The 18975-nt window shown below is 50.3% G+C and overlaps 1 protein-coding gene across 3 annotated transcripts in view; it reads left to right on the forward strand.

The window, feature by feature from the left end:
* The window catches only part of ASTN2 (astrotactin 2), a 657219-nt gene that overhangs the window by 177917 nt on the left and 460327 nt on the right, over nt 1-18975 (forward strand). For all 3 annotated transcript variants that reach the window (XM_054007154.1, XM_054007156.1, XM_054007155.1), the window contains one exon: nt 4746-4895. In XM_054007154.1, the coding sequence (XP_053863129.1) occupies nt 4746-4895 (150 nt within the window). The remainder of the gene's footprint in view (nt 1-4745; nt 4896-18975) is intronic.

Here is an 18975-nt window from a genome sequence, read left to right on the forward strand (position 1 = left end):
GGGCACCGTCCCTTCTCCCTTCCCCTGCTTACACAAACCCCGCAGCAGAGCTGTCCGGGGTCCCTTGAAAGGGGAGCCTAAGCCTTCTGTACTCTGACCTATTGCATCATTGCTCCTTGATGGGTCTCATTTTAAATTGTATTTGGGGCAGCACTGTGGTGCAATGCCCGATGTGCATCCAGGACTTGAAAGCTTTCCGTGTGTGTGTGTGTGTGTGTGTGTGTGTGTGTGTGTGTGTGTGTAAAAAACCCTTCCCAGCTCATCTGCTGCTGCTCGCTAGAGAGTCCTGTAGCTTCCAGACAGGAGTGGGAAAAGGCCTCCTATATTCACCCAAACCCTTTTCAGGGCCCTGAAGAGGAACTTGAGGTTGCCCAGTGCATAGTGCAGCTAGCCCTTGTGCATACAGATCTCTGCTAATACTGACAGCATTGAGCATGCAGCCGAGGCAGTAGCTGTGGCGGGGGGGGGGGGTCTAGGGTGACCAGACGTCCCGATAAAATCGGGACTGTCCCAATTTGTAGGTGTTTGTCCCGCGTTCCGATCAATGTTTGTTTGGGTGTCCCGATATTTCGCACTTCTGGGTTTGTTTTGTTTTGTTCCACTCGTGGGACTCCGCTTTTTTTTTCCGTTCTTCTTTTTTTGCTACGCTGGTGGGATTCCACCCCCCCCCATGTGTCCCGATATTTTCTTCATCCCATCTGGTCATCCTAGGGGGGGCACCCCCTGGAAATCATGGGAGATGCTTTGAGGGTTTGCTGATGTCAGGCATCTTCAACTGCGGTACCTCGGGGGCTGGAGCAAGTGGGGGTGGGGAGGGGTCTTGCAAAGGAGAAAGCCTTTTAGCGCGGCTTAAACAGACCTGTGCTGGAAACCTTGGTGGAAGGCCCACATAGATAGAGCACTGCCTTTGGGGGAGGGAGGGCATGAAAGCAGATTTCCCTGTGATAGGATAATATCGGCAGGGAGGGAGGGTCCAGGGTGACCAGACAGCAAGTGTGAAAAATCGGGGCGGGGTGGGGGGTAATAGGAGCCTATATAAGAAAAAGACCCAAAAATCAGTACTGTCTCTATAAAATCAGGACATCTGGTCACCCTAGGTCACTGTGTCTGCTGGCTCGGGGCTCCTCATCAGGGTTCTTGGGAGTCAAAGCAAGGGAAAGGTTCGCACGCTGGTGTGGCTGCTTGCTTGTATTAACAGCCCAGCACTGGCCTGTAACAGACACGGCCTTTCCATCGAGACTGATGTCTCGGAGCTCTAATGCTGGGGCTGCTTGGAGATTGGCAATCCCGCCTCCCTCAGAGACAGCCCCTGCCTGCTGGGTCTCACCCCATCCCGGAGCTGCAGCTGTCTGCATTGATAAGCCTGCTCCGGAATGGGAGCTCTTTAGAAGTTGGGTATTTGGAAGTTTCGGGTGCGTTATCTCTGGCTCCGGTGAAACCTCTTCAAAGGAACAGGGAATCATCAACATGTCCAGCAGCTAATGGTATTAGGAACAGTGCTGTAACCCCGCTGAGTGTGAAATTATACTGCCAGCAACGGAAGGGCAGAGCAGACCCTGATTACATCCGAGCCAAAGGGAGAGGGACCTGTCGCCACATGGGACTGGACTGAAAGTGCCCAGATACTTTATCTCCTTCCCAATCACTTCTAGACCCTCCTTCCCTCTTCCTTCACCCCCTCCTCCTCCTTCCTGCCCACATCCTCCACTCACAAGCTCTTGCTTCCTGGGGAATTGCCCTCTGCTCCTTGAATGTGTTGTGGATGCCAGTGCAAACGTGTATGGCTCAAGGGACCTGTCGCGGGCTGGTTTGGGTGCATGTACAGCTTGGGTGAGAGTGCCCTGCAAACAGGGGAAAAGGACCCTAGCATCAATGTCACATGCATCCCCATTCCCCTCCCTCCCATCCCTCGTGCGTGTAATTTTTGGAGCCTTCTCTCTCTCTCTCTGTCCACAGGAGTCTCAGCGTTTAAGCTGAATCCTTGGCTAGGTTCACAGGCTCCTCGTCCTGCATGAGCGCCTTCCTATTCCCTGTTAAAATGGACTCTGCCCCATGCTGGCAAGAGAATTGGAGTCCATGGCCCATGGCAGTTACAGATCCCAAGCACTCCGGGTGCCAGAGTATTTCCAATTAAAATACATATCTGATGCATCTCAGTGCCGGGGAAGAGCAGCGGGTTAATGCGTTAGCCTTTTAATCCCGGCCGCCCAGTATAAACTCGAAAGCACTAGCGCGAATGAGCTTCGCCAATTCACTTCCCCAGCTGACATTTGTCCGCAGTGCCAAACCGCTGCACCCTTCAGCAGAACACAGCACAACTGGGACCCTCTGCTTAGGAGAGGAGCGTGGTTACAGAAACGCAGGGGATCGGCAGAGCTGGGTGGGGGGGGTGAAGGAGGGAGTTGGGGTGCTGCGGGTCAGGATATGACGTTTGATTGGCAGAGCTGGGTGGGGGGTGAAGGAGGGTGTTGGGGTGCTGCGGGTCAGGATATGACGTTTGATTGGCAGAGCTGTTCTAGGAGAAGCACCTCTGCCTGGCATTAGCCCAGCCATATGCCATGCGGGACAGGCAGTGAGTGTCCAGATCCTATGGTGACCAGACAGCAAATGTGAAAAATCGGGACGGGGGTGGGGGGTAATAGGAGCCTATATAAGAAAAAGACCCCAAAATCGGGACATCTGGTCACCCTACCAGATCCAGACCATGAGGAGGGCACTACGATAGAGACGATATTGCATGTCATAGCGAATGGAAGAACGCAAAGCCAGGAAGGACCGAAACAAAGCCTAAAGAGTGAGCCTACCAGGGCTTGGATGAGGTGGGCCAACACTGGGTGTGTGCATGGCCCAGTGAGTTGCCCAGCAGATGGCAAGGATGGTGGTGCAGCCTTTAATGCCAAGGAGCCCCCAAAGTGTCTAGAAGAGGGCAAGGGAAATGTCCTGCGTGGGAGCTTCTATGGGCAGTTTATTCCTAGGGCTGGTGACCTGTGCCAACTCCAAAGCAGGCCAGAACCCTGAGGTTTGGATGGCTTGTGGAACTGATAACAAGAAGACAATGTGAAATTCAAAATGGACGCAGGAGCAGAGGCCACTGTTCTGCTGATGAGCATATTTAAGGAAATATCAAGGAACAAACAACTTGCCCAAACCTGGGTGACTCTGTAGCCGTTGAAGAGGCCTGCACAAGGCTGGCTTGGTACTGGAATTCACCATGCTTGTGTGCTAGTGGTTGCATTATTTCCTATACTTGCCCGCTTCTCTGCAGGCATGACTTGCTGGTGCATTAGATGGAGTAATTCTAATTTCTTTACATTGTGACTTCTTAGGGTGTGTGTGTGGGTGTGTGTGTGTGTGGGAGTGTGTGTGTGTGTGTGTGTGTAAGGGCAACGGTCCTTTAAATACGGAGAAACGTTCCCTCGGTATGTGGCATGGCAGGGCCCTGTTTTCCACGCTCAGCCGCTGTCGCTCCCCAATGGAATTTGGAAGGAGGGGATTTTCTGCTGGTGCCTGTTTGGTTTGGGAAGCCATTGTTGCTCCCGGTGGGCCAGTAGAAAATGTACAGAACTTAGCTTTGGGTTTGGGTTTGCTGCACATGCGTGTCTAGGCTGGGATCTGACCCTGCTGGTCCCTCATGAGCGTCAGTTCAAAAGAACCTAGAACCTCAATGTGAAACTTGGGCAAAATCCCTGTGTTCCACTTGGCTTGAAGCGGTGAACATCTCATCGCTTTGCAAATCTACAAATCAGCCCCGGCTTTATGTGTACCTAGGCCCTGCTTCTCTCGAAAAGCTTGCACAACTTCGGTTCATATGGAAGTTCCCTCGGCTGAGCCCGGGAAAGTGCAGTCTCACTTAGGGTTTCCTACGACTGTACTATCAATGGCCGGTGTTAGAAGAGTTCATGGTCTAGGAGAGTGTCAAGACACTTACAAACCAGGCAGGATTGTGCCCAGCACTAGGTGAGGGCAAGTGGGGAGGGCAGCACAAAGAAACTTTCCCTTTCCCTCGCTCCTCTGATCATGGAATAGGTACAATCTGGTCCTTGCGCTCAGGGGAATGCCAGGTATCCACAAGGTTGGTGCTGAAGGATGGCCATTCTGGGCCAGACCAAAGGTCCCTCTGTCCCAGTATCCTGTCTTCTGACAGAGGTCAATGCCAGGTGCTTCAGAGGGAATGAACAGAACAGGTAATCATCAAGTGATCCATGCCCTATTGCCGATCCCCTGGCAGAGGTTAGGGACACCATCCCTGCCCATCCTGGCTAATAGCCATTGATCGACCTGTCCTCCAGGAACTTAACGGCACTCCCAAAATAGGTGGGTAGAAGGTGGGGCCATGATGACACCAGCCTGCAGAACTGGGTGGGCCCAGACGGGGGCATGAGCTGTTCCTTTGCAGCAGGCATGCTCTCTGGAGTCAGGCGCATTGGAAGCGTCCTGCAGCCCTGCTGGGCAATGTGGCTGCAGGACTCTCACCATGCAGGTGTGTGCCTGAGAAGTGTGGTGAATGGCCTGAAATGACTGAAAGGGTTTCAGTCTCATGCCCCTTGTCTGCATTGGGAAGCCCTGTCGCCTGACTGGCATGAGGCGACTTGACAGATCTGAGCTTTTGTTTCCAAATGACCAGTGCTGCCCATTGCCTCGGCGCCAGGTGTGTGGGTGCCCCAGGGGCCGGCGCTGTTTAGGAAGGGCCTCAGCGCTCGATGTCCGCACGTCTTTTAACCTTCACCCCCTTGCCCACGTTGTAGCTGCTGAGGCGACGCAGGAGACGGTGGAGTCCTTGATGCAGAAGTTCAAGGAGAGTTTCCGCACCAACACGCCCATTGAGATCGGCCAGCTCCAGCCGGCCCTGCGCAGCACGTCGATGGGGAGGCGGAAACGCAGGAGCAGACCCCGAGGTAGGAACCCCCCCCTTTTGGAGTGATGTCACACTTCCTCCTCCTGTACCATTGAACTAGTCATGAGTACGGAGACCGGTGCTTTCCAGAGGCCAATGCACGAGCCTGTGGCAAGCCGGGAGGGGCTGCATAGGGCTCTGCTGGGGCGCTCTGCTCACTTGACCACATGGGGAAACATAAACTTTGAGGTGTTACAAAGTCCCTCCATAGCTTGGTGAGGGAGTCAGCCCCTGCCCTGAGAGGGTGTGCCTCAGATTGTAACAGGCAGTTGGGGTGGTGGTGGTGGTTGTGAATGAGGTTGGCCCATGTCTCAAATCTGATTCATTCTGGGCCTGATCCTGATTGGTGCTGATTGTCCCTTCCAACTTGATGAGCACGTTCACCTCTTCTTGAAGTTGGCAGTAGCTGAGGGCACCTAGCACCTCTCAGGATCAGGCCTATAATGTTAGTCCTTAAAGTTATGATCCCCACGGACGAAGCCGTGTGTAAGAACGGGAATTACGGGTAAATTAAATTCAGATTTTGTGCAAATCTTTTTGTTGTTTGGGGGCAAAATGGATTTCTGATCACCCAAAATTCACGTCATTGGATTTCCTCTGTGTTGCACAATTGCCAATCTTTGACTTATAGAAATAAAAGGGGGAAAACAGGGGCATGCCACATAGTTCCACTGGAATCAATTGGCTGGGGAGATGGCTTCAGACAGACTGGGGGAAAGTGTGTGTTTGTTTTAGAATAATGGTGTGAGAATTAGCATGTACAATGTAGCATATTTATATGGATTTCAAAGCATAATATAATATGGCCTGACAGTATGGTTTGGTTCGTGACACTGTTTGTCATGCCCCCCATGCCCCTGCGCAAACGTTCTAGAATTTGACTAGTTGTGACCCTGCTCTTAGAACTTGTCAGTAGGGGTAGTTTTATACTCAACAGCAGGGGGCGATGTTGCTCTTCATTGTGAATATGCACTGATATAGGTTCCTGGTTACTCTGCATTGTGGGCCTTGTACGTTACCACACATACAGTTGGTGCCCAGCTGCTAATAACCCAGTGGCAGAACCTTAACGCCCAGAGAAGTCACACGGTCCCTCATGCATCAGCATCTGGCTATTTACTGACTCGGGATGAAATGTCGAAATCCCAAATTTTTGCAAACCAAAAATCTGAATAAAACTTTGGCTCTGGTCCATTGAAATGTTTTGTTTCAATAAGTTTGAAACACTTTTTGTTTCAACTTCGACCATGTAAAAGTTTTCGTTTTTAACATAGATATAATTTGCTTCGATTTCCAAACCAAACTTCATTTTGAACCAGAAAACTATAAGTTTTCATTTAGAAAATGTAAAAATAAACATTTGGACAGTTTTGAAACGTCCGTGTTTTTCATGTCAAGAAATCCTTCAAAATGGCAGAAAAGTTTTGGTTTAGATGGATCCGCATTTTCCTACTGAAAAACTCCCCAACAAGCGGTCCAAAGTTCTCAACCAGCTCCATTCTTAGCCTTTCTTCACCTCATGACTCCAGATCCCCGAACCCCGCTCCAATTCCCATGGTGCTTCAAAGGATTTCTGGCTCCTACCGGTGCTGCAGTTACCACAGGTGATTGCAGCTTCCACACGTACCCGAGCTAGCTGTAATCTAGCTACTTTGGGTATTGGAGCAATACGCTCTTCAGAGCAGGCTGCTCCCCAAGTAATTACCCAGAGGTCCCGGTTGGCTTGTACAGGCCATGCTGGAACATGTTGCCTTGGCTTCCCTGCTCTGGTACCCGCGCTAGTTAGAGTTTGGTTGGCTGGGTCAGCCCGTAGAGACACCCCTGGAGAAGTGACACGCTCGCTCTGTGTCCCCAGTGGGAGCTGGGAGCAGAGGAGATCAGAGCTCCTGGATGGGAGGCCTCTCTTTCCTGCGAGGAGGGTGGGGTTGGTCTGTGGGCAGAGCGATCGGAATGCTTCCCCTGCAGGGGGCGTCGGTGTGCTAGCAGCATGTGAGGTACAGCCGGCCCCTTCCCGGGGTCAGACCCTGCTCTGCAGTGAGGACGGGGTCTGGGTGTGCAGTAGGAACGGGGTGAGTCGGTGCACTGGGTGTGCAGTAGGAACGGGGTGAGTAACAGAACCTGTCCTTGATACGCTGAGGGACGGATACATCCCTCAGCGTATCGAGGACAGGTTCTGTTACTGCAGTAATAAGAACCGTTGTGCTGCCTTTCTGGTTTTTCCTGGTGAGAACTCCACTGGCGGCTGCCCCCGTTCGCCTCCGGCCTTTCTCTGCACCGGTCCTGGCGGGCCAGACCTGCTGCGACTCTGGAACGGTCCGAGTGGCTGTCAGGGATGTGGTTTGCGGTCTGGCTTCCCCTTCAGGCTCTGCAGGATGCGATGGGCAGCCTGGCCTCATTTGCAGCTGGCGTTCTGGCACTATGCAGAGAACACATGGTGTCCTTGCGCTTCATTAACTCACTTGCCTCGTCATGGAGGCCTTCAGCCTTTCTGGAGAAGGTGACTCCTCAGTGGAGAGATCCTGGGCCAGGCTTTCATGGCGGCCATTAAGACCTCAGTGCTCCGAACTTTCTCCTCTAGCCCTCCCTCCCACACCTTTCTGGTGTCTCTGTTTCCCGCCCAGCCATACATCAGCCATGCACAATACAGCACTCCTGCCACACCATGCCCATCTCTCTGTAATTCCCCTACAGAAGAGAAGAGACAGGCTGGGCTGTAATGAATGTAAAGGGGGTTCTTTACTTAGGTTGCTGGACATGGGAAACATCCCTGGCTCTCTAGCTCCCATACTGTCTAACTCAACTTGTGCTGCTTAGTGTAGCACTCAATAAAGTATTTATGTCCCCCTCCAGTGGCTAGTCTGCATAGAGGATGATAGCCTGCCAGTGCTGCCAGCTGAAGGAGTTCCTCTTTTAACTCATATGGCTGAAATGTGTGGCCTGGTTCTAAAGTTCCAGAGTTCGAACCGGGCTGGTGGATGGCAGGGAATGGGGGGTGGGGGAAGGTCATTTTATGACTTTATGACACAGAGAACCTTCCCTTGATTTAAGCGGCCATGGTATGCTCTTCATGTAGGTGCCTAGAGCAGTGCGGGTCAGCTGCACGGCTTTTTCTGCAGCAATGTTGGAAAGCCCAGGGAAAAATGCTTTCCTCTCTGTTTACTGTAGGTTTAGTTTTTCATTTATTTATGAGCCTGAAATGTGATCTTTTATTCTGGGTACATTTTCCTGTGGTAGAGGACTGGAGAGGGCTTTTTTTTTTTTTTTTTTTTTTTTTTTTTTTGTAGCTCTGGCCATAAATTATTCACTTAGTGTGAGGAAAATTATTCTGACTCTTTAACTGGTTTAAATTATTTGGTTTAGTCTGTTGTAGTTACTCAAATATGCATCTCTGTATTTCAGAGCAAGGCAAAGGTGGATGACTTTGGGGTCAGACAGGCTGCCCTGTGAGATTTCTTCCCTCTCCCCCCCCCCCCCCCCCACCATTACCTTTCCTCTCCTTTAAAGCCCTTGATGGGGAGACATTTTTCTAGTCACCCCAGCAGCTGAGCAAAGCTAGCAATACTCTCCTCCAGCGCTGCTCTTCGGTGTCCAGAGGTGTTGCTCAACCAACCTGAAGTGCTGCTCAAACCCTGGGATGGATAAACTTCCCCAGCACCCATTAGTTCAGGAACGAGGGCCCTCAATCCAGATCTCCTGGATAGACAGACTGTCACCCTCTTTCTAATGGCTCTCTACTGCCCTGTGACCATCTGACCACCTGGGACTCGCGAAGAGATGTCAGCAGCCTAACACTGTTTGCCTTTAGGAAAATGTTCCTTGTATTCAGCCTAATGCTTCCTTTTCTTCATCTCCCCACATTACTCCTAGTGAAAACCCCAGCAGCCCTCCCTAACTGGTAGCCTGCCATGCATACAGTCTGGTAGTTGGCCGTTCTTGCGACTTGACGGCTGCTGGGCCTCCTAGAGCAATGTGGGGGAAATGCCCAGCGGGCATTAGCTTGAGATCTCCCCGACTCTTCCATTCGTGCTCCCCTCAAGGGAAACAAATAACCCTCTGCTGGACTGTTCAGTTCCCTCATCCACCCCTCTTTCCCAGACACGTGCCGTCTGAATGCGAGTGCTGGGGCACGACGGAGACTGGAGAGTGGGACGTGCTTGTGATCTTGGCCTTGGCAGGGCGTTTCAAACTGAACCCTTCCTCTTTGCTTTTCCAGTTCAGGACCCACTCACGCTACCTCCCATAGTAACATCTCGTCACACTCCCCCCAGGAAACTTCACATTCCTCTACCGAGAGAGACCCAAACCATGCGGAATCAAAGCCCTACTCCTATGAAAATTGCCATAACCGTGTGTGGTCAGAACCTTGGTTTTGAGTCTCTAGTAACTGATGGCTCCATCAGTGTCACAGCGCCCCCTACCACCGAACTCAATCTGCTCTACAGGAGGGCTTTTCTCCCATTAGTCCTGCTCCCTCTGGCTTCAGCCAGCCTGTGAAAAGCAGGCTGGTTTGGAACCAGAGCTCACAGCTGCTTTGTCTATAAATCTTCCCTGATGAGCTTTTCATCGTATTTTGCTTTCCTGAAAGGGTCTGTCTCCTTCAGGGCGTTTGGGTGCACATCTGAAATATGTCGGGTTTCTTATTTCAGCAGCAGGCTATGCCTGGCCCAGCAGTGCAAAGCAGGTCCTCACAAGCCTATATCTTGGAGGGGAGCTTTCCATTCCGGTCTCAAGTGGTGCCAGGCAATGGGGGAAAGGTGGGGAAGAAGGGTTAACCAGCTCTCTGGGTGTCTTCCTGAGCTTGAGTTGAACTTCTCTTGGTGACACTGAGATGGTTGAAGCAGGCTAGAGGTATAACCCATCTGCTGTTAAAAGGGGGACCTTTGCAGACCATCAGAACCCAAGAATATGCCTGGCACTTTTGCCTCTGTGCGTGTCAGCACGGGTTATTCAGAAAACCACGTCTGTCTTCAAACTCTCCCCTGCTCTCCACTCCTCGAGGGGCTGGCTCACTTCACCGTGGGTCGGTGGGACTTGGGGATTTGCTCTCCATGTGTGCCCTCCGCATCTGTCTCCCTGTGTCTCGTTCGTTAGGGTGGAGGATTCTTGGGGACCAAGCTGAGTCATTCCATAGGGAGAGCTCTCCTCGGCAGGAAGGATAAAATCCACCCGGAAATGGGATCTGCAGCACAAGGCCATAACAGCTAAAAGAGGAAGGAGGTGAATGGAAAGTGTGGTCAGATTAGGGGCTGGGAGTTGGGGTTACTGAGTTCTATTACGATTGTCACTGGTGCTCTGTGACCTTGGGCAACTCACTCACTTCTCCGATCCATAAAGGCAGGATGATGCTTCTCTCAGAAGGGTGCTATGGGGCTTAATTAATGGGAATTAAGGAGGTGCTTTGAGATCTTTGGGTGGGAGGCAGCGTGTTCTTCTGAGACTCTCCTTTCATGGGAAGAGCCTTGGATAGAATGTCTCCTAGTGCCTTCTTGTCTGACTCCAATGGGCAGCTCTCCTGGGTGCTTTCTTTTCTCCTCCAGGGAGGAGCAAATGCAGACCTCACCACCTGCGCTCTCACCTTCTTGTGTGACTTCATTTCCTCCAGGTCATCTCCATGCTGCATGGTCACCCTAAGCCCTTCCTTCCATCACGGCCCATGCTCTCGGGTTCAATAGGGATGCTAGTAGGATCAGTGGCATGCTGCTTTCATTATTCAGAATGTAACACACCCTGTGATTTTCAAAAGTGACTAGTGATTTTGAGCCCAGCTTGAGACACCTTCAAGAGGCCTGATTTTCAGAACGTGCTTAGCACCCACCCATGGAAAATCCAGCCCCTTTAGGGTGTCTCAAATTGAACTCCCCAAAACTTCATGTACCTAGTTGTTTGTGAAAACCTGGGCCAGGAGCTCTGTGATGCTGTTGCAACCAGACATGTCTTTTTCTATTCATTTCTCAGCTCCTCTCCCATTTTGGAAGTTTTTTGTTTTTATGGCTTGCGTTTAATTGCTCCTCTGGTGCGTTAGCGATTGGAATACTATTGAACATTAAGGTTAAATGATGATATCACAACTCACTATGTTTGCATTTTACATGCATTTGCCAACACAAACCCTTCGCCTCATTAATCCTTTGCAATCCTATTTTTTTTTCTTCCCCTAAATGAAATTGTCCGTTTGGGATGCATTTATTTCCTTTTAACAGCCGCGTGACAATTCCGCTGATGGAGTTTGCATCCAACTTTGTTACTGGGTAGTGTCAACTTGGCCTGACGGATGTGTGTGTGTAATTATTTTCTCGCAGTTTGATTTAATTAATGCTTAACCTCATCAGAGTCCTACAGCTGGAGTGCTCTCTCTGCAGGAACTGCTAGCGGCAGAAGGATTGCCTTCTTTCCTGAGAACCTCTGAGCGCCTGGCTTTAAAAAAACCAACAACAAATGCCACCATCCCACTCAACAAAAACAGCAAATAAACCTCCCTTGCTTTGCTTCCCCACGCTAACTGCGTTTAAACGGTTGCCTATTGTTTGTCATTGTATCTGATTTTTGGCTAAGTGTTTCTAACAGCTACGAGAAAGGTCGTATTTCCCTGAGAACATTTGACTTTAAAAAAAATCTTTTCCGTTTATAGTATAACCTAACTTTATTTTGAATAATACCACTTTCATACAAACTCTCTTCAGAAACACTTTTATCAAGTGTCACCAGGGCTGGCACCAGCTTGCCAAGCAGGTGCTTGGGGCGGCCACTCCAGAGAGGGGCGGCACGTCCAGCTATTCGGTGGCAATTCAGCGGATGGTCCCTCACTCCTGCTCGGGGCGAAGGACCTCCCGCCGAATTGCCGCTGCAGATCGCGATCGCGGCTTTTTTTTTTTTTGCGTCGCTTGGGGCGGCAAAAACCCTGGAGCCTGACTGTCACGCATTTAGAGTTAATAAATACGAGAGAGAGGAAAATAGAGGTATAGGCACAGAAGGGAGAGGGATGGGGGAAGGACACTTTGACTGAGGTTTGTAGGTGGGGAGCTGGCTAGACAGAGGTCACAGGGAGGCTGTTCCAAATGGTGGTAGTTGCAGTGGAGAAGGCTCTTGTGCATCGGGATTGTGGCCTAATGAACAGGGCAACGTGCTAGAAGATAAGAGGCGTATATGCTATGACCAGCTCTGCTACTGTCCTGCTATGTGACCTTGGGCAAATCATTTGACTTTATGTGCCTCAGTTTCCCCGTCTATAAAACAGAGGTAATGGTCTTAACCTTTCTTTGTAAAGTGCTTTGAGCGCTGTGGACTGAAGAGGTTGCATACGAGCTAAGTATTTGTACTATTGATTGGGAGAAAGAACTAAGGGGAGAGTAAAGCCTGGGTCTTGAGGGGTCATTGAGGCAAATCCATGGTAGGTTATAACTGGAGCTGGGCATAGTTTGTGGTGGTGGGTTTTTGTGTTTTTTTTCCAGAGAACAATGCGGACTTGGGTCAACCAGAACATTTTGGGAATTTGCCAAATTGTGTTACGGGGGTGTCAAGTAAAACACCAAATATGGGGAGAGGGGGATCAAACCATTTTATTTCAGCATTTTTGAAATGTTTCTAATTTTTTTTTTATTCAAAGGAGCTTTTCATTTTGCAATTTCCTTCAATTTTATTTAAAAATGAAAAAAAAAAAAAAAAAAAACCCACAACAGGCTCAAAATCAAATGTTTCATTCAGCATACAGATTTTTTCCCCAAACTTTTTGGTTCATCATTTTCTTTTAAAATTTGTTTGGGGTAAAACTGAAACAATTTTTATCCACGATATCCCCACCACCATCACTACCACCACAACCAAACTGCCAACAGCAAACTGACAAAATCAGTGATTTGCACAGCTCCAGTTACAGCAAGGGAGATCAGTCTCACTGCTGGGCTGAATAAGGAGCTGACAAAGGTGTTTGAGGCTTGGAATGTGGGGGGAGTTACTCAGGTTACGTTCTTAGATCACATTGTTCAATGACAGTGGTTGGTAAGTACGATGGACCCCTGGGACTACTGTTTAAATATCAATATGAAAAAATAATGTTTACATCTAGGTGTAAAACGCCAAATGTGTTTGATTATTAGTCTATAGTGTTTATTTGAAGGGCATCTGTTAATTGCTAATTGGATCAGCCTCTGTCTGGGTTCGCCTAGCTCCACTGTTTTCAGGCTGCCCGCGTAGGTGGTCGCTATCAATGCTCCAGTATGATCATTCCCGTTCTCTTGCTTTTCCAGCCAGCTCCATTTTTACTTTACATTTATATGGCACCTTTCAACACCGTGTATCCCAAAGCCCTTTGCCGACTGTGGACTGTGTTCCCAGGAAGTACTGGGCACCCATGACGCCCATTTAGATTCACCTTCTGCTGAAATGCAACCTGCTCTGGGGCAGAACTCAGCAGCTGCAGTTAACAGAACATGCCCATCTCCTATACAGCGGTTTAAAACAGGAAGTGAAGAAAGCCATATTCAACTAGAAACACAGCGGGCTATTTGAGGAGACAGAATATACTTGGAGCTCAGCTGAAATGTGGAACTCAATGCCCCCTGCAGGGAAGGAGCGTGACATAGTGGTTAGAGCACAGGACTAGGAGTCAGGAAAATATGCCTTTTGGGATGGGTGACGATATTCAAATAGGGGTATATGGTGCCCTCTACTGGGATAGATGGTTAAAAACAGCACAACTGGTCAGAAGGTTTTTTAAGGCATGAGAACTGACAATCTAACAAAAAACCAAATCAAAGTGAAAGCTGCTTAAGGCAGCTGAGGGATTCCAGCTTCTGAACGTAAAGCTGTTGGTGGATAAAAGCCAACCCTGAAATATGGTGGTTATCTAAACTGCCAAAGGTAAATAAAGAGGTTCAATGAGCGTCTTTCCTTTTTAAAATAAATAAGTGATTAATAGATCCTGCTGCCCAGTGGATAATTTACTGTTGATCAGGGTTGTCTTAATGCATCTAGAGGTCTCTACTGCACTATAATTTACCAGAAGTTACTGGTGCACTGGCTAGGAAGGGGAATTGGAAACCCAGAAGGAAATGAAAGGTGCATTGCAGCTTTCTCAAACCTGCTTCCCTCGAGTACCTGCTTCTCCAGGTACCTAACCCACCTTGGCTTCCCGTTCCCACCAAAGCAGGACTGGATGTACTGCAGAGCACAGCATGTTGGGGAAGCCTCCTGGGTCTGTCTGTGTGGAGTCAGGGGTTGGAATTTCTAAAGCAGCCTGGTTTTGGAAGGCAGATTCCTAGATCTTGCTTCCAGATGTCCCATATGAGCTAGATGTGGGGGGCGCGCCTGGCACAACCTCAGTCAGCCAGTTCCTGCGCTGAGGACTGATGCCTTTGGAAGGCACCCTAAATATATGCCCAAGCAGCCTCCTGTTGGCCAAGATTAAAGGACATATTGATTGCTTTTTAATTTTCCCTTAGAAAAAGTTAAATTGCAGCGTTCTGCTCAACCACCCCAGCCCTGTAACACAGCACTAGGCTCTTCCTGCCAGGTTGTTTTGTAGAAGGGCTTGGAGGTAGTTGGGCTGTTAGTCACTGCATGGCTTTGATTAGGAGTCCTTGTGCTGCTTAGGTTCACTTGGCTTGGTGCTAGAGCTTAGAAACTAGGTCATTCACTGGAGACGGGCAGGGGAGATGGTCTAGCTAAGGTACTTAGATGACACCAGTTATCTCATATACCTTAGTATCTGAGAACTTCACAATCTTTGCTGTATTTATCCTCACAACTAGCGCTGAGAAAATAGATTTTTTTTTTCCAGTTTCTGGTCAAACCAAGAAAAAATAATCACTTTTTTTTTTCAAACAGAAACTGATTTTTTGCCCCCTTCATGGAAAAGCTCCTCCCCCCCCCCCCCCCAAAAAAAAAATCCCACAAAATTCTTTGGTGTCAAAACCAAGCGTTTCATGTATTGATTCCAATTGACATTTGTGAATAGTTTGCATTTTTCAGCAAATTCATTGGGGGGAAGGGAAGTGCCCATTCCTCCTCTCAACACCCCAGGAGGTAGGGCTATTAATCTTATTTTACAGACAGGGAACTTAATTACCAAGAATTAAGTGACTTGCCCAAGGTCACCCAGGAAGTCTGTAGCAGAGCAGGGAATTAAACCCAGGTCTCTCAAGCCCCAGACTAGCACCCTAACCACTGGGTAGTAACGTCCTGTCACTGTGGTGGTGAGGGGCCATGGAAATACCATGAGAAATGCCCCTTGGGTGGGATGGGCAGGAAAGATGGAAACTAAAGCTTAGTGCCTTGGGGTGAAGGATGTGTGTGCAGGGGTGGTGGGGCTGTGAAGAGATGGCTCGAGAGGGTCCTTGAACATGGCCCTCGTGTAGGGCCCTCATCATGTGGCATCCCCGGGGCTCTGCTTTCCAGAGGGAGGGCATGTCATTTGCCCAGCCTGGAAGGGAACTTGCAGGGGGGGTTCAGTTGTTTACCTTGGTGCTGAGTGAACAGACCAGCGAATTATTGAGTTTCCTTTTCCGTGAACCAGTCCCACCGGCTGGCTTTCCAGGAGCCCCTTGAGGGCTGTGCCTTTGATTCCATTGCTTTTCCTCAGAGTCGTGTTCTGCTCTGTGTTGCAGGTGCCTTTTGAAGCCACCTCCTTTGAAAGTGGAGCGATGCAGAGGCAGCCAGCGGATGCCTCTGCTCCGCCAGCCATAATGATGGCTGTCCAAGCTGTCTCAGGAGGAGAATAGCTTTCATCTCCCTCTCCCCTACCCCTCCCATTCTCCTGGCGATGCTGTATCAAAGGCTAGCTGGAGAAATTCTGCCCGGCACTCTTAGGCACTCTCCAGAAGAGGAACGATCCCTGGGAGGCTTACCTTTCAAATCTCAAGGGTTCGTGCTTTTTGTGTTTTGGGCAGTGCGGGATAAAACTCACCATTTTGTTCTGGCAGCTAGAAAAGCAGATGGAGGAGGAGCAACTCTGGGAGGGTGGATTGCCAGAAACGGATGGACTGAGTGTGGTCTGAAGCCTGGAGGGTGGAGGACAGGACCGTGTAACGACGCGATGCTAAAATTATTACCAGGCAGCGCAGGTGCAATGCCTACGATTAAGCTTGCCCAGCACTTCCTATGGTAAGACCCTGTTTTCAGTTGTGTAGACCTTTGTCAAGTTTTAACCGGCCGAGCTGAAATGTTTCATGCTGAATGTCTTCCTCGGGCTGAATTTCTCTGGAAATTTTCAGCTGAAATGGCTCTGCCACTTCCAAGAGTGAGGCAAGGGGAAAATACATTTGTTTTGCCCAGGGTTAAAAAAATTCTTACAGCCGTTTGACTGGGAAGTGCTCGTGCTCCCCTTGCTTTGCAGCAGGGACTTGATATTTGGCAGGGGAATGGCCTTTGGGTCAGGGATGTGCCTTGTGCTGGTTCCATGGGGGAAACAAAAACACTCACATTTGGCCAAGGTCTGAACCTTTGAAAAATCCCAGTTCACACTTCCTCAGCAGAGACTTGTTAGAGTTTGGCAGCCAAATTCTCTGAAGACGCCGTCTGCACTGAGCATGCTCCATCCTCTCACACCGCTCCTGTGTGCCAGCCAGACCGTGCACGTGCCATGCCCACAGAGTGACTGAGTGTGAGCTATCCTCCTGGGGCTGATCGGGACGGTCCCGGCAGTAGCTGCTGTGGCACTGGGCACAGGAACGAAGAGCAGGGAGACTCTCTCTCCTGTGCTTTCATTGTTCCCTCTGCTGGCACCCAGGAAACATGGAGGAAGTAGGCTGTCTCAGATGCAGAGAGGACAAGAGCCAGACTGGAGGGAATAGACTGGAACAAGGAGCCTGGGGGTGAACTGGAACTGGGAGCTGCTGCAGGTGGGCAGGAAGAGATTGGAACTGGGTGGGGTAAAGAGATTAGGAGCCCACATGGGGGAGGAATGGGTGCGAGGGGAGGGGAGACAGAGAGTGGACAAGGAGCCTGAGTGGGATAGAGTGAGACTAGCTAGGTGAGGAGCCTGGGATGAGGCTCCAGGAGGGAGACAAAGGCCTGGGACAGGCTGGAGAGGAGGGTCAGTAGGGGTCAGGCTTGGCGGCCATTGGATGGAGGGTTCTGTGAAAACCGGAGAACAGAACGTGGATTGGAACCCACGATTCCTGAGTCTCACCATTCGTTAGCTGCCAGCAAATATCTGAAACCCACTGGCAAAGTGTGCCTCATCCCTTTCTAGTGCTGGGCCTCATAAAGGATGACAACTTTCTACTGCTAGCAGTTCATTAGTTCAAATGGTGGGTCTAAACGTACCAAACCATCTGATGACCCATGTGGGTTGTCAGTATGTTGCCACATGATGAAATTAGGTTCCCCCCTCCCTCCAGTTTGCTTTTTTTTAAACCCAGCAAATTGCAATTGCAAACTATGTTAAAAAGAATGGTAAGGTTGCCAAGTCAAGCGCTCGGAAGCTAGGAAATACCAGAACTGTGGTTGCCCATGAAGCTCTAATTCAGCCCCCTTGTGCATTTGCATTATAATACAGCCTTTGATTACATGACTACATGTTGTTTTTTCCTCAAGACCCCTCCCTCATTCACAATCTACATTAACATCTCATTCAAAAACAGCAAGAAACCCTGCCCCGCTTGTCCCTGAGCTGAGATCCCTTTGAGTGAATTAATGAGCTTGTAAATCTGCAAACAGGATTAGAGATAAAGCACCTTTATTGAGACTTCTGGCTCCTGATGAGGATTTCAGCAGGGCGGCTTCCAGGTTTCCATGCAGCTGGGGGACTTCTGCAAGCCTGCTTCTGTCTTGTCCATCAAATCCACGCTGTCTTATTGGCCTGGTTTAATAATTAACATGATCCAAGTTGTAAAATTGAATGTAGCTCCTCTGTAAGTGGGGGGGGGATTCCCCTGGAAGTACCCCGGGGTGATGCATCTACTTCTGCCAGGGCTGGATTAGGTCCTTTCACTTTAAATAAAGATGATCAATGGATTGTGTATTGAACTCAGCGGGCATCTGCAAAGTCTGTTAACACCTGAGTTGCAGGGAGATCTAGTCTAAGGCAGAGTCATTTTGTTTGTTCTTTTTCTCTCTGTCTTTCCCTGGCCACTGCAGCTGATGTGGTTCACAGTAATTTAATATTGGCCTGGGTAGCACCTGGCCAGGAACGCTCCTGGGGGGGAGCACAGCTGGTGATAGAGTATTGCGATGAGCCTTTGTTGTGAAAGAAGCGGTGGTGTGTGCGCGTTGGGGGTGGCTTGCTGCTCTCTGCTCTTCCCCCAAGAGGCAGACTTTAAAAACAAACAACCCAACCAGAACGCATCTTCCCGCCACCAGGCATTTTAAAAATTAAAGCACAGTCTGGACTCTTCTTTTCAAACGCCACCCAGGCCCTGGGATACATGAGGGCTGCCAAGGGGAACTTGCGATGTAGTTAATAGCCAGGTGGGACATGAGGCCAACAGGTGCTGTGTGAGGCACAAGGGAACATGTGGTTCCTGCCCTGAGCAATGTTCCCTCTAATTTTTCCCATGCATGTGCGGAATGAATTTTATGTGCACAAATATGGAGGTGATGTGTGGTGGGGGTGGGGCCAAGGGGTTCAAAGTGTGGGAGGGGGATCAGGGCTGGGGCAGAGGGTTGGGGTGCAAAGAGATGAGGGCTGTGGCTCGGGGTGTGGGCTCTGGGCTGGGGATGACGGGTTCAGGGTGCAGGGCTCAGGGCTGGGGCAGAGAGTTGCGGTGCAAGGAGGTAAGGGCTCTGGGTCGGGGTGAGGGCTCTGGGCTGGGGATGAGGGGTTCAGGGTGCAAGAGGGGGCTCAGGGCTGGAGCAGAGGGTTGGGGTGGAGGGGGGTGAGGGCTCCGGCTGGGGGTGCAGGCTCTGGGATAGGGCCGGGTTTGGTGTGCAGGCTGCCCCAGGCCCCGGCGGGGAGAATGGAGTCCCCCAGTCCTCTCTCACCACAGGCACATCTGGGCTGAGGGGGAGGGGTGCTTCTCCCTGGCCCCAGCAGCTCCGGAGTTGTGGGAGAACATGTCTCCCCACCGTGGCAGCACCAGAGCTGGGCAGGGGAGCATCTCTCCCCGCCTCTCCCAGGCCACAGCAGGTCCGGGGGCTGGGGCCAC

Source organism: Malaclemys terrapin, chromosome 17 (assembly GCF_027887155.1).
Source record: "Malaclemys terrapin pileata isolate rMalTer1 chromosome 17, rMalTer1.hap1, whole genome shotgun sequence".
NCBI lineage: Eukaryota > Metazoa > Chordata > Testudines > Emydidae > Malaclemys > Malaclemys terrapin.